A 16018-nucleotide genomic window follows, 5' to 3' on the forward strand; every position below is an offset into this window, starting at 1 on the left:
TGTTTGTGAATCTGGTGTTAAATCAATGAAATGTTTTACCTTTCTAACAGCAAAATATGCATCACATATTGTGAGTAGAATACGATCGAATAGATGAATAATATTGGAAAATTGCTACAGAATTATAATATGTCATTATAACATTTGGCGTTTAAATATACTTTGTTTATATATACAATATTTTGTATATGAAATAATAATTTCATTTTTATTAGCAGGAAGGTATTTCAAAGGCATTATGCTTTTTTAATATGATCAAGACATGTACATGTATATACAACAACATATAAAACACAGGGGTTATTCCAAATCAAAATCAAAGAGGAAGAACCCTTATGAATATATCATGTTTTTAATACACGGACTTTTGATTTGCAAAATTCAGATTGCTATATAAGAAAAATGTCCCCTTTGTGTTCAAAACGTTGTTGGCTTGTGTCTCAGGTGGAGTGCCTTTTTTATTACGGCATTTCAAACTTGAATATTGAAACTTTTCTTTCTACTGTGACAGTCAATCAACAAATCAATTTCGTGTTTATACGATATTTAAAATATACTACATCAATTAACATATTGGGGTGTGTGTCAACTATGTGATGTATCAATGCTTTCAATTTTAAGATTATAAAATTGAATAGTATACCACTTATCGTTTTGGTCACTAAATAAATGCAGTTAACGACAACAATAAACATTTTTGGTGTATGTTAAATGTATACGGATTCAATATTTATTTCACAATCTCAAGCCTCAATTTTCAAATTGATACATCAAGTTAAAAGTTTAGAGAAATAACAGCAAATGGAAACCAAATAAGGGTTATCTGACAATGAGCGTCGTTATTCTTATCAGCATCCAGCTATGAGCACTTGATTAAATCACTTTTTGTGCTTTAAGGCGATCAAAATAAAGGAAATTCACTTTTTATCCCGCCTCCACCCCGAACTCCACTTCTTTTCTTTTCCTCCTCCCTTATTTTACATTTTCTGAAGAGGTTCAATAATTATTAAAGAAACATTTCTTTTTATTTGATCTTAATATCCTTTGTATTAGTTTTTCTTGAGCTATATCGATTTTATGTTATTATGTATGCAGCAAAACATTTTTCTATAGGCCAGACTATTTTCTAAGGCCATTTTCTAAAAATAACCTCTACATTTTAACACGATTTCAGAAACAGTATTATTAATTGTTGCTGTGTTCATTAATTTTTGCCATCAATTTTTCTGTTTATTCCGAATATTGTGATATTTTGTTGAATTGAAGATGTTATGTTTAAAAATAATTAACATCATTTACTGAATATTTATATTTAATTTAATCACATTTTGTGATTCCTTGTTTGTTGCAGCAATGAGCTCTAAGACAGTTTTAATTACGTATTTTAAAGGGCTTCGCTGATAAATTATGCATTTAAATTGGAAGTTGACATGATATTAATGAACGTATTTACAAAAGGCCAAGCACTATGTCCCAAATATTTATGCCTTATATGTCCATATATAATTGTACAAAAGTAGAACATGATATTCCGATTTAACATATTGACTAGAACATATTTTACATAATCTTTTGTTTATATCAATACCCGGGTAACGGCCCAATTCAATTTCCATTCTAAGTGATGCTGTTCTAAATCTGATGTTTTGTTTCTCTGTACATTATTTGTTCAAACATCTAAATATATTATAGGTAAAAGTTCAAGTTTCGATGTATTCTGAATTGACGATGTCCAGTTTTTATGTACTTGACAAATATTCTTTGCTTGAAAAACTTTTGTATGTTAAATGGTCGTAACTAATGAACTTTGCTGATGACACTGAATTGATGGCTGATAACGCATATATTTTTTAATTTATGCCGAATTTATTATCGAATTGGTGTACTCTACATGGAATGACCATAAATGTTGAAAAAGTAATGCTATTCACTTTAGAAACCCTCTATACCAAAATCAAATTTCACATTTACATGTGGTGATTCTGTGTGAGAAACTGTCAACCATTACATGTATTTAGGTCTATTGTTGAATGAATATCTGGATTACAATATTACAGCTTAACATGTAGCTCAAAGTGCAAGTCGCGCACCGTGTCTTCTTATCAAGGGTTTACATTTTAATGTTTAAACAAAATATAAATTTGTTAAACATGTATTGTACCTGTTATAACGTATTGAGATTCTATTTTGGGTTCCAAATCTTAAAGTTGTATTAATAGTATTCATAACAGAGCTATGAGGTATTTACTAGGCACGGGTAAATGCACTTGAAATGCTGTTGTATATAGTGAAACAGGTTTGAATAAAATTATTGTTGAACAATGGAAAGCAGTTGGTTACCACTGGCACAAAACAGTTTGTTTTAGAGAAAGTACAATGAATAAGAATGTTTTCAACTGGTCTATAAACAAAAATACAAAACGTGGTAAAAACTAGTGATTCATTGTTGAAAACACTTTGTTGTCATTAGGATTTGACGTTTATCAATGTGTGCATTTCCCTTTAGTCGCAAAAGGATGGTTGGTGATTTAACTAAAGCTTAATAGTGGATGTTCATATCGCTCAGTGTACAGCGGATATTTCCAGAGAAAGCAGAAGCAATGATTCTGGGAAAAATAAACAAATAAATTTCGTACATGTAGACTTTTTGAAAAAAGTGTATGCTACAGAAAAATATTGTTGTTTATTACTTCCTGTTTCTAACAGATTAAGCTTTGGCTAAATTCCGTTGTGGAGTCCCACCTATCAGTCTTGAAACTGGCCGATATGAACATTTACAAGGGCATGAAAGGATATGTCCACTTTATCTAGATGGTATTGAAAATGAAATGCATGTAATAATTGAATGTTCTATGTATGATATGGAAACCATTGTTAAGTTACGCTCACTATACTTGTGACTTGTTTACTATAATGACAAAACATGAAAAGTTTATGTACTTAATTGCCAACCAGGACACCCGTATGATAAGATTGCACGCAAAAACTTGCTTTGATATTCCTAAATCTAGAAATACATGTTGCATAGTAAAAATAACAAGAGCCATGTCAACATGGCCATCCCCCGCCGAGAGTGTTTGCTCATTGGAAGAATGTATATGTAGTAGAGCAGAATAATTCAATTTTTAGAGGTCTTTTGGCAATGAAAACTGATGGCTAAAGTGATTACAGATTTGAAACCTATGTGAATACTGATGGCTGAAAATAACAAAGGGCAATAACTGAAAAATAATGTAAGGTAGGTTATCATTCTTGTGTGCTGCACCCTCCTCAGTAAAATCTATCCACCTATGAAGTTTCAAGTTGATACCTTGATAAGCTCCGGACAAAATAGTATGAAAAAAAAAGGGCAATAACTCAAAAATTATATAAGGAAGAGTTATCGCACAGCATTCCTCCTCAATAAGATCTATCCACCTATGACATTTCATGTTGACGTCTCAAACACTTTTGAGTTATGCTCCACTCACGTGAAAAATTAAGTATGAAAAATAACAAAGGGCAATAACAAAAAAAATATGAGAAGTACAGTTATCATTCTTGTGCACTGCACACTTCCTGAGTAAGATCTATGCACCTATGAAGTTTCTTGTTGATATCTCAAAAGTTTTTTGAGTTAAGTTCTGGGCAAACATTAATTTTGAAAAATAACAAAGGGCAATAACTCTAAAATTATGCAGGGTAGAGTTATAATCCTTATGCACTGCTCTCCTCCTCAATAAGATCAATCCACCTATGAAGTTTTAAGTTGATACCTCAAATACTTTTTGAGATTAGCTCCGGACAAAATAGGATAAAAAAGAACAAAGGGCAATAACCCAAAAAATGTATAGGGAAGAGTTATCATTCTTGTACACAGCATTCCTCCTGAATAAGATCTATCCACCTATGACATTTCATGTTGACATCTCAAACACTTTTTGAGTTATGCTCCACTCAGGTGAAAAATTAAGTATGAAAAATAACAAAGGGCAATAACTAAAAATTATGAAAAGTAGAGTTATCATTCTTGTGCACTGCACACCTCCTAAGTAAGATAGATCTATGCACCTATGTTTATATCTCAAAAGCTTTTTGAGTTATGTTCTGGGCAAAAATTAATTTTGAAAAATAACAAAGGGCAATAACTCTAACATTATGCAGGGTAGAGTTATCATTCTTGTGCACTGCACTCCTCCTCAATAAGACTAATCCACCTATGAAGTTTCAAGTTGATACCTCAAATACTTTTTGAGATTAGCTCCGGACAAAATAGTATAAAAAAGAACAAAGGGCAATAACTCAAAAAATGTATAGAGAAGAGTTATCATTCTTGTACACATCATTCCTACTGAATAAGATCTATCCACCTATGACATTTCATGATGACATCTCAAACACTTTTTGAGTTATGCTCCATTCAGGTAAAAAATTAAGTATGAAAAATAACAAAGGGCAATAACTTAAAAATTATGAAAGATAGAGTTATCATTCTTATGCACTGCACACCTCCGGAGTGAGATCTATGCACCTGTGAAGTTTCATGTTCATATCTCAAAGGCTTTTTGAGTTATGCTCTGGACAAAAATTAATTTTGAAAAATAACAAAGGACAATAACTAAAAAATTATGCAAGGCAGAGTTATTGTTCTTGTGCACTGCACTCCTCCTCAATAAGGTCTATCAACCTATGAAGTTTCAAGTTGATATCTCAAATACTTTTTGAGATATGCTCCGGACAAAAATGTCGGACGGAAGGACGGACGGAGACTATTTCTATATCCCCCGCCGCCTTTTCGGCGGGAATAATAATTGAATTGTAACAGGTAGCTATTTTGTGACTATACAACAAGCACAATTTCTAGCAAGTTTTTAATGGTTTTAGTGTTTTAATACTAAGTACAACTTCAAATACTTGGTATTATTATTCGCTTTGTCAATAGGACTGATTAACTCATTTTGGTTAATTGTACAAGTAAAACACTTTAACTACATCTCCTTGTTTTTTACCGTTTAATATTTTACAAATTTCGTTTAACAATATATTTTTACAGGTTCTGTGGATAATTATTTTACTTTTGTTAACTACATATTGTACTTGATTTTAGTGACAAGTAGTTTCGTGTGTGAATGATCCTCTTGTCTCTTTCAAAAAACTTATATAGAATGGCTGTGTACATCTTTTATGACATTGTTATGAACTGTGTGTACATAGATGAGACTTAAATAAATAAATAAATAGATATATAAAAAATGTCTTCTTAAACAAAATCAATTTTCGGGCTTACTATATAGAATTAAAGTATCATACGTAGATATGTGTAAGGAATGTTAATAAATGCTCAGGGTCATTGTCACACATAAGAAAAACAAAATTCTCTAAACAATCTTGCAACATGTATTTTATGAGGTTTCAATATATCTGTAAAATGCATGTTACATCTTTAGAACAAGAAAAGCATAACAATCTTTTTACAACTCTTAAATTGAAGCACAAGAGGTTACTCCATTAAATTAAATTTATTGCCCCCGTAATAGGTAAATAGGGTCTGAGATCCATCCGTTATTTTACCTTACAATTTATTGTAATGTTATGATAAACAGAGGGGCATTTATGTCATACATAATTTTATAATATATGCAAAATACAGAAGATAAATATGCTATTGTGATTCAGTGTATTTCATTTCAACATAAACTGGATATAATATAATCAAACTGTAATATATAAGTAGTTAATTAAAAAATGTACTATCTATTTTCTATCATATCAACTAATAAGTACATAGAAATTTTTTACTTTTGTATAATTAACTATTGAAGATGCTAGCTTAAACTGCAGACTAGGTCTTGTATTGATGGTAATATCTCCCTCCTCTTACACAAGAATATATATCCTTTTAATTCTAATTGAAAATATTAAATTGACATTGGTCTCCTTCTTGATACCCTAAAATGAATGTCTTACAATCAACCCTCCAATCAACATTATGACTTTTTAACAGGTGTTATTAGATAATCTATCCCGACATCTCTTGCAAAGCTGTAATACAGATGAATTAATAACTATATGATTTTTCATGTTTATTTTTCAAAATAGATTTCTTCTAGTTTGAAGCCATTTGAGGTAATCATTAGTTTCAGAGTGAACCCATTCAAAAAGGTATTTCCACTCAGTATCATCAATGTTAAAATAAGTATTCCATTTTGATATACATGTAGGTATTTGACAATTATCAATAAATAAATTATATATGGTAGAGATTCCACTACTACATAAAGATATTTGTTTTATATAAAAGGGAATAGATGGCAATAATACATTGGTACATGTATTAGAATATTCTATTTTTAGAGACTTTTATGTACTTTCTAATAACACTATCAAACTTTCATAAACAATCAAAAAACAACAACCAGTTAATAAACGGGTCTATTTTGCTATTTTCATAATATCTATAAAGTCAATAAACGCTAACGAAACGTTTTTCCAAAAGTAATTGTACATTGATTTAGATTCAATTTCAACATAACATTTTCCACAGTTAAAATAAAAATGTTACTTACAAATGTGACAATCTAAAAGAAATGGTTTTGCCACTTATTGCCATTAACAGGGTTTCTAAAAAAAGTTGATCATCAATACTAAATTGTAAATCTTCATAACTGACATTTTTTAAACAGTGAATATTACACACAGGCAACAAATACTGCAATATTGCATCATCTATCTTATCATTAATACAAATTTAAATATTCTAAGTCACATAATAAAGTATTATTAAATTTCAATAAACCTTTCCATGTACAATATTTTGTAATTATGATCGTCCGCAAATAAGGCTAAAGTTTCGCGAACGTTTCAAAAGACGACGTTTTTGTACAGCAAAATATATTTCTGTTTAAGATGCTTTAGCACACACAATAATAATATAACAAATAATGACTATTACTTACAATGTGAAATTGAAGTCAAAAGGTTAATATACTAAAAGTAAATTACAAGGATTTTCTATGTAATGGTGTGTCTATTAGTTTTAGGAAATAATACATCCCCTTTTCGCTGATTTATTATGAAGTTGTCCTATTGTTTCTGTCAAGATTCTAGTGCTCATTTCTTGCTGCTTTAGCATGTTCTCAAATATCTTGTCCCTCTCTTTCTCAATATATTCATTTTTCTCACGTTCCATTGCTTCGCACTTTTCTTGAAATCTTTCCTCAAGCCGTTTTTCTAGATGTTCTAAATCGACAAAACGGAATTATCAAATTGTGTTGAAAACTGAACATTTATGAAATAAAAATTTATAAAATTGTTTTGAAAGATCTAAATTAATCTTTTTTTTATTTTAGCTTGACTGCGAAACGAGTTCTTGCAACATTAATCACTTCCGAGACCGCCTCCTAAAATTAACTAGTACCGGTGCTACATGAGTATCTCGTGACCGTGTAGGGGTCGAACCCACGATCCATGGGTTTAGAGGCCGACACCTTAACCACTAGGCTACCGCTCCCTTTATGGCATTTATTCTACTAACATGATAAAAATGATTATTGTTACGGTATCAAACACATTCATTTCATACCTCGTTGTTTAAGAAGTGTGCGTTCACCTTCTTTGCGGCTCAACTCTGCTTTGATTCCTTTCTTTGAATCCTTATAATCCTCAATAGGGTCAATCAGCTTTCATTGGTAAAAATAAATTTTATAATCACATTCAATCTAATGTTCGAAGAACTGTTCACTACACACGCATACACATTCAAACTGAATAAGACGTATATACTTGCCAAAAAAGTTAAGTTACAATTTTAAATGACAATTTTTATCTTTATTCGACGCTTGTTTGGAAATATTTTCATGAAATTTCTTAGAAATGCCTGAAAATGAGCAATAATTTAATTTGAATCCACAATTAAAAAAGATGAATTTTGTAATGTATTTGAAAATGCAAGTTCATTTTTGAATGCCTGTATATTATGTTTGTATATGAAAATCATCCAAGAACAAGTTTACGTTTTTCAAATACCTCATCTTTGTCATAGCCATTCATTTGCTCATAAAACATCTTTTCTACATGACGAATATCATCTTTAAAACGTTGATACATCCCATCTCGGTTGTAAAATTCCTCATCTTTCATCAAATCTGTGTCTAGTTTTCTTAAAAGTGTTTTACATCTCTTCGTTATACAAACTGAGTTTTCCAGCCGTAAATCTTTCCATTGTTCAATCATTTTTTCCTGCAATATGTTAATTTACACACATATCATTGAACCAAATTGTCATTATGGTCAGATATATTTAGGCTTATTTTCTTGTCATTTAACTACAGTACACTACATTTAGCCTTTTTAAATATTTTTAATTATCATTATGATCAGACAAAAATCCTCAGACAAAATAATTTTGCCATTTTTAGTGCAAGTTGTTGCAGGTTGACTACAAGTGGTTCAAACCATTGCCCAAATAAAATTTAAAATTGAGGCTAAATGGCAGGTTGTGCTTAACTTATTTCTAGGTGTTTATTTAATTTTGAGTTTTCTAAATCAATAATTTTGATTTTTTATGTTTCAAAGAAGCAATTTAACTAATCGTTTTTACCTTTACAGAATATAATTTTATTTATTAAATGTCGTATACATCTGTGTTAAGAATATATTGTTTTTTATGACATTATATTCTGTCGATTTTATATTAGTTTAAGTTACTGTGTACAACGTCATTGAATTTATTTATAAACTTTGGCGTTTAATCAAATAAACTAGTTTCTAGTTTCAAGTTTTAACACTAACATGCTGGCATCAATATTCCTGAAAGCATATTTAAAAGATTAAAATAGATATAATACAGAAGTGAGATCCAGTGAAACATTTTACAGCTGTCACACGGCGCTTGGACATTTGTTATACTGAAGTTTGAAAAAACTGAAAAAGGGATGAACACACACAAGCACGCGCACACGCACTGACAAATTAAAGTTGTTAATATTGAGTCCTTAATCATCCTAAAAAATATAGCACACGTGAAAATGTGGACTCAGTATGATTCAACAAAGTCATGGAGGCAGAAAAAATGCAAGATTTGATAAGGCTCCAAGCTTTGGCAAAGATAAATTCGACACTTTAATAACAAGATAGAAAATATTTATGTATCCGAAAATTTTAAGTTATGGTGATTATGTAAATTTCACTATGACACTTTTGTGTAATGCTCTATTAACGATATATGTCCAAACATGAACATGTTTATGCTTTAAACGGGGAAAAAAGTCGCGACAACTAAATGAAGTGTAATTCAGGGTGCAAGTCTAATTACATAACATTTGCGTACCATAACTAGCTGTCAAAACAAATAATAACAGCAACCCTGACTGATGTTATTATAAAATATTCGTGTAGGTATATTTGATTTTAAAGAAATAAAGAATAAAACACCAGAAACATGAAAAGTATGTCGTAAATAATCTTTTTACCTGAAGCTTTGCCTCAAGACAATCAGAACCGTATGGGTAAGCATCCTTTCTGTACAATCGAATCATTTCGTCTTGAAGTTGAAAGAATTTTGTTTGGAGGACTTCTTTTAGAGGTATCGGCAATGGTATAAAAGTGATCTCATTTCTCAACCATCGTAAAACGCTCGTGTACACCTTTTCATTGTGCTTTATCGACGCACTGATTACCGCTTCTTCTAAATTCATAGGTATTCCTGTATTAAGCTCGCTTACATACGTTGTCATCAGTGAAATAAAGTCTGTTTTAATAAAAAGAAAAGTTAAAACAGCACGTTTTAGAAGTAACATACGCAAATAATAGTGACGATGTACTTTTCTTTGTTTTTGTATTTTACATACTAAAACAGATTCTTTATATTAATATTTCCCGGTGTATGATACATATCAATTACACTATTTTAGTGATTAAAAACCCACATTTGAACGATAACAAACATGAAAGTTAATACAATAAAGCACATCCTTCTATTAGGATATAAAGTCATTTACATAGACGTATCGTTATGACATAAAATTATGTCTTTAAAGTATGTAAAAATACAAATAAAGGATCCAGTTTTAGTGAAAACATGCAAATACGCACGCTCCTTGTATCAAATTCACAACTTTTAAATTGTATTTTGCATATCAGAATTGAAATATTTTTAAGATAAATTTTCACATTTCTAAGTTGACAAAGTGTTCATAATAATGGATTGACTTACAGAATGACAGAAAACACAATGTCAATAGTCCCCTTTCGAATTGTTAATATCGGCCCATATATTATATTCAGTTAACATAATTGACCTTTTACATAGTAAATAACATTAGCTTTAACCTGCTCTATTTTACAAAATATTCAACTATGGAAAAGCAAAAGACCGACCGCTAACTTCACAAAAGGGAAGCCAGGAAGAACACATTAAAATTGTTTCCTGGAATATTTACAGATGTAGCCGTAAGGAACATGATACAGATTACGAGTGTTTTTATCTTCAAAACAATAATACTCTAAATAAATGTTAAAATTTTACTACAGGAAACTGTTACACATAACATAATTCATAAAGTCAAGTATGGATAGTGTGGAATAAAATTTGTTTTACCTACTTAGTCCTTTTGATATTGATATTTTAATTAATTAAATATTGATACATATAATCCTTTTGGTAAAATATTTTTTTATGTGATTTAAATGCAAGGACCTACATTATCTGATGTTTTGGAAAAAAAAAACAATTATTTACTTAATTAAATTGGTCGGACAAACTAAGTCTTAAATTAGTAGACTACCAAAATGTTGATCACGTTGAACAACTCGTCTTAAAAAATATTTCGGATTTTTGTATTTATGATTTTTTTAGCACTGTCTGTTTAATGATAATTACAGTAATCATGTGAGTAAATTCAAAGTTATGATTACAAACAATTATGCTTAAATGAAAAAAAGCAACAACAATTTAAATATGATGCCAATCCCTTCAGTAACGGAAACGCAAAATTTATAACTGTTTTTAAAGTAAAATTATAAGTTCAAAGATTAAACAATTCATGAAATAAACATGCCAGATTAATGAACACTGTCTTGCATGATGTGAGTAATGACAAAGAACATTTTTCTTAAGGCTAGAGTAGATACCATTTATAATAACAAAGATAATACTTAAAAAATATAACAATTTTCCAATTCCAAGTTCAAAAAATAATATGGGGGAAATCATGGTATTAATGTAGCTAGATATACAAAGTATGTCACAAATCCCTTAAATAAAGAAGTTATACACGAATAAGGAAATTTTTTTTGTTTCAGTGGAAGATAATTCTAAAAATATTGATGCAACAGTTATGAACCTAGTCATATTATTATTAAATGGAAGTTGGTTTGAAAATTGAAAATTTGAATATAAAATTTGAAGTTAGAGCAAATGATAATAAGTTTTAGAAAAAAATCTTAGTTTATGAGAGGAATAATTCTGGAAATATTCATGCAACAGTTATTGATCTTGCTACACATGGGTGATGATTATAAGTAAGAAAAAATTGAAGTTTGAAGTGATATCTTAAAAAGTGAAGAAGAAATAGTAAAAAAAAGCATTTTAACATGAATCATAAGCTAGAGATAATAATTATGAAACAAATATGAGTTTAGTTATAAATCTTGTCACACAAGATGTGGATGATGATAAGGATAATATTTGAAGTTTGAAAGAGAAACCTAAAAATAAATAAATAAATAAATAAATAAATAAATAAATCTTAGTAAAAAAGTAGCATTTTTAAAAAAGCATCTTAGTTCATGGGGAGATAATTCTTGAAATATTTATGCTAGTTATGAATCATTTGGTCGATGATTAAGAGCAAATATTTAAAATTGAAAATTTATCCCTTTATGAAGAAAGGGTTAGAGAAAAAACTAAAATTTTTAAGGACAAATCTAAGTTCAAGGGGAGATAATTCTAAAAATATTGTGGTTGATGATAAGGAAAATAAATTTGAAGTTTGACGTTGATACCGTAAGAAATCAAAATGCTATAGTAAAAAGTATTTTAATGCAAAAAATAATCTAAGATTTGGAGGCGTGTGTAGACGCCAACATGGACGCCAGGGGAAATAGGACAGCTCTACATATACTTCGTTTCAACGAGCTAAAAGAGCTAAAAATGACCTCAGAAGCTTTCGATGATGTTGAAATAGTTTGACTGTCAGAAGGTTCTGAACACACAAAAGTTAATCATTCTTCGATTTAAGTTTTCATGCGTCAGAAATATCTCGATGGTCATCTGCTTTTATTATATCTTAAAATAAAATGTAATGTTTTACTTTTGAAAATGATATGTAATTTGATAAGAATAAAAATCATCAAAAATATTATTAACTGTATTTCAAACACATACTGACGTATCCAAAATGTGGTTTTCTTATAACTCTAATTTTTTTAAGCAAGGATCAAAGACGCCAACACAACATACGCTGACTCTTTTAATTGGAGAAGTCTTTAGACATCCCCACAGTGTTATAAACGATTGCTGGCGGCATCCATTTTTGTGTAACAAATTGAAGTAAATGCATCCGTTTACAGTAAATGATTAGAACCAGTCTACAAATATTGTTATGGGCATGCTCCGCTCCAAAATACGAGTTTACTTAAACGAAAAAATTAACATCGAGGTAGACGATTCGATAAGAAGGAAAAATCGGAAGATATCGTTTACAGTTACGTTACATTAAACACTACGAACCGTTAAACACTGCGAACAGTGGTTCATTCGGATTATAATCCTTTACACTGTATAAACTGATAAATAGCGATTTCAAAAAAAAAATTACATTAAAATTATTACAGCTACAATATTATGTTCTTCTACAAGAAGTATTGTTTTTAGAATGGTATATCCGGCCAACATATTTTAGGCTGATTATCTTATACTCCAATCGAGTTATTAACGGTCTGTGTCATTGGTACAGCTCATTTTTTCTTAGATATGATCATTCCTCGTTCCAAATTAGGTAAGATTACGCAGCTAAATGTCGCGTAGAATCAGCTTTCCCAGGCATAGTACTATTTTTACCCCTTCAGCTTCTCTAATGTTGTTGACAAAATATAAGTTTGCTTCTTTAATTGCAATTCGACCTATCAGGAGTTCTTAATTATTTTCGAGTCATTTAAACAATTAAACAAATCTATAACAGCCGCAAAAGACCTCTCGCATGCTTCTTTTATTCGTACTTAAACTTTGTGCTTCAATGACCGGACATCACAGGCCGGATATGACCTTAGGTGATTTTTCTTTTAAAATAAAGTAACAAAAGGTTGATACATATCATTCTTACCGTAAAAGTTGATTTTAGATTGTTTTAATTTGTTACTGTGTTAGAAAGAGCTTGAAATGTTTGATATTTAATACTCTGTTTAATACTTTTTTTTTTTTTTTTATAAGATAGGAAGGAATTTGTCGTATTTTACTGTTTACACATCATATTAATATAAATGACAAGTCAACATGTATATACATATATTAAGGTTTTTATTTCATAATGTGAACTGTGGAACATGACATTGATTTATATGTATTATAGTACAAGATACATACAGACTGGGCTTAATAGTAATAGTATGTCAAAATGATAGTTAACGTATTTGGGAGTCGGCTAGATTTCATAACATTTTATGTGAAAGCTGTCATTATACATATTGGGCTAGAGATTCAGTCTAGCAGTTCGAATTTGGTATTTCACTTGTACACTTATGTATTTGTATATTAAAAGTATGAAACATCTGTGAGTTCTCTCTCCGTTAGACGACATATAATCATTTTCTATTTTGTCATTACACGATGCAAAGATTTAAAAAAGGGCTTATGAAACACGGACCTATTCTCAAATAAGAGCAGGAGATCTTTACCTTGACACGGGAACGAGAACGAAAACTTCATAATGTTACTACAAATTACTCTTTAAAGGTAAAAACTCATAAATTAATGTAGCAATGAATGGTTTTCAGTAATTCTTTAACAGATTGAACAAAAATTATTTTATAATTTGATGCTTGGTGATGTACTATGTCAGATCACGGTCAGTAGATAATCTAATCACGTGACTCAGCCGAGACATCTTCATTCGTAAAATCGGCCTGTTTCCATACCATTAATTTTTTAATCAAAGCGACTTATAAGAAAATACAAATATAAAATGGGACGCATCTACAATTCAAAATCAAAATCAATTAAGACTGAATCAGGATGAGAATGCCACTTGACAATTAGAATCAAGTATAAAGAACTTAGAAATTAATGTAAATATTGTTTTGTTATTTTGTAATTTTTGGCATTTTTTCATAGTTATGCGACAGATAAATTTTTTGGATATGTTAAACGAATGAAACAAAATTTCTTTCTAACAGCTAAAATAATTATTTTTGGGTCAAAAAGACGGTAAAGCAAAAGATTTTAACTTTGCAAAAACATAGAATATTTCATATATTGCAAGAAAAAATTCAAAGGAATTTTGGTCAAATGATATGAGGGGTGTTCATTTAATACGCGGAAAAGTGCCGTAATATTTTTAATACTCATGGGAAATTTACATTCTGTCCATGTTGTAAATAAACATAAGGTAATTTATACACAAAATTTCAATAAAATCGGATAAAACTTAAATACAAAGTTACATGTATTTCTAAGTAAATTCCAGTTAAAAAGATGTCACGTATGTGCGAGAATCACTAGTCGTTATCGAAATATTCCACGGGAAAGGAAACACATTTTTTTACAACGGTAGACCAATAACAGGAAACTGGTAAAGTATGAATGGCCATTTATCTCCGAAATCGCACACACAGCTTGTTCACGTCATTGAAGTGTTCTCCCCTTAGAACGTTCTTCAGTTTCGGGAACAGAGAGAAATCGCAAAGTGTGAGGTTGGGGCTGTAGGCCGGGTGTTCGAGTACTTCGAAGCCGAGTTTCCTGATTGTGTCCCGTGTTTTTGGAATAAATGGAATATGATGTCGGCAATTATCGTTACCCGCTTCGTTATCCGCTTCTTTCTCATTGGCCTCATAGAATCGCGTCTCAGAACCTGGATGCATAAAGGAATGCAATCATAAGTAAATTGTTGTAATGGTTTCTTTTCATAATTACTTACACAAATAATTATAAATAATTATTAGGTTATGACTTTAGAATATTGTATTATAGATCTGATAAATTTATTCACCTTAGGATAATACTAGTACTTCGCCGTCACCGTCTGACCCAGGGGTACCGCATGGCTCAGTATCACGCCGTCGACGTCAAAGAAGACGATAAACATACGATGAACATCTTTTTCTTTGTCATCGGCCAACTTTAAACTTCTTAAGTGAAGGCAATATCAAGATTTTCTACATAGAAGTCTGTAATTTCATTTCAGGGGCGTTTTGGCTAATCCATGATTTATCAAGAGTCAGTATCCGTAGCAAGAAATGTTCCCCTTCCCCTTTAAATCGTCTGAGAAACTTTTCTCAACACCGCATCTTTCTAATTTTTGTTCGTCCGTCAGCATTTTTGGAATTTATCTGGCATACATGCGTCTCGTATTCAGCTCTTCGTGTATAATGCGGTGTATCATGCCGATACTAAAATCTGATTTTGTGTTTTTGGCGAATTGTAATGCGACGATCATTGTCGAGCACCTCCTTCATCACAGTGTCGTTACAATATTGGGACTTTTATTGCGCTTGTCGTCATAGATGTTTTGCTTGCGGTCTCGAAATCAGGCATACCACTTGTACATAGCCGTTTTCTTCATCGCCTGATCACTTATGTCTTTTGTAACCTTAGCATTGTTTTTTTGTTCAAAAACTTAAAATTTTATTGACGATTGTTGTTTTTCAATATTGTTTAACGCATACGCATTAAACAATATGGCCGCTTCAGGGATAAATGACGTCATACAACATAACATGACGTCAAGTACGTAAAAGCAATCACATTGCGCGTTTATCACGTAAAGTTTGGTGAGAACTGCACGATAAACGTTAGAATACGACGTCAATATATAACAGCGACTAT

At 30.6% G+C, this 16018-nt stretch overlaps 1 protein-coding gene across 3 annotated transcripts in view; it reads right to left on the reverse strand.

Annotated features, from left to right (window-relative positions):
* Window positions 1-4631: 4631 nt before the first annotated feature.
* Window positions 4632-16018, reverse strand: part of LOC132742230 (guanylate-binding protein 2-like) — a 52514-nt gene continuing 41127 nt past the window's right edge. For all 3 annotated transcript variants that reach the window (XM_060730566.1, XM_060730567.1, XM_060730568.1), the window contains exons 8-11: window positions 9450-9727; window positions 8005-8217; window positions 7562-7658; window positions 4632-7218 (exon numbers count right to left, since the gene is read on the reverse strand). In XM_060730566.1, coding sequence (XP_060586549.1) covers window positions 7016-7218; window positions 7562-7658; window positions 8005-8217; window positions 9450-9727 — 791 coding nt within the window. In that variant the 3' untranslated portion in view covers window positions 4632-7015. The remainder of the gene's footprint in view (window positions 7219-7561; window positions 7659-8004; window positions 8218-9449; window positions 9728-16018) is intronic.

The sequence above is a fragment of the Ruditapes philippinarum genome, unplaced genomic scaffold (genome assembly GCF_026571515.1).
Source record: "Ruditapes philippinarum isolate M1 unplaced genomic scaffold, ASM2657151v2 ctg935_1_1_1_1, whole genome shotgun sequence".
Lineage (NCBI taxonomy): Eukaryota > Metazoa > Mollusca > Bivalvia > Venerida > Veneridae > Ruditapes > Ruditapes philippinarum.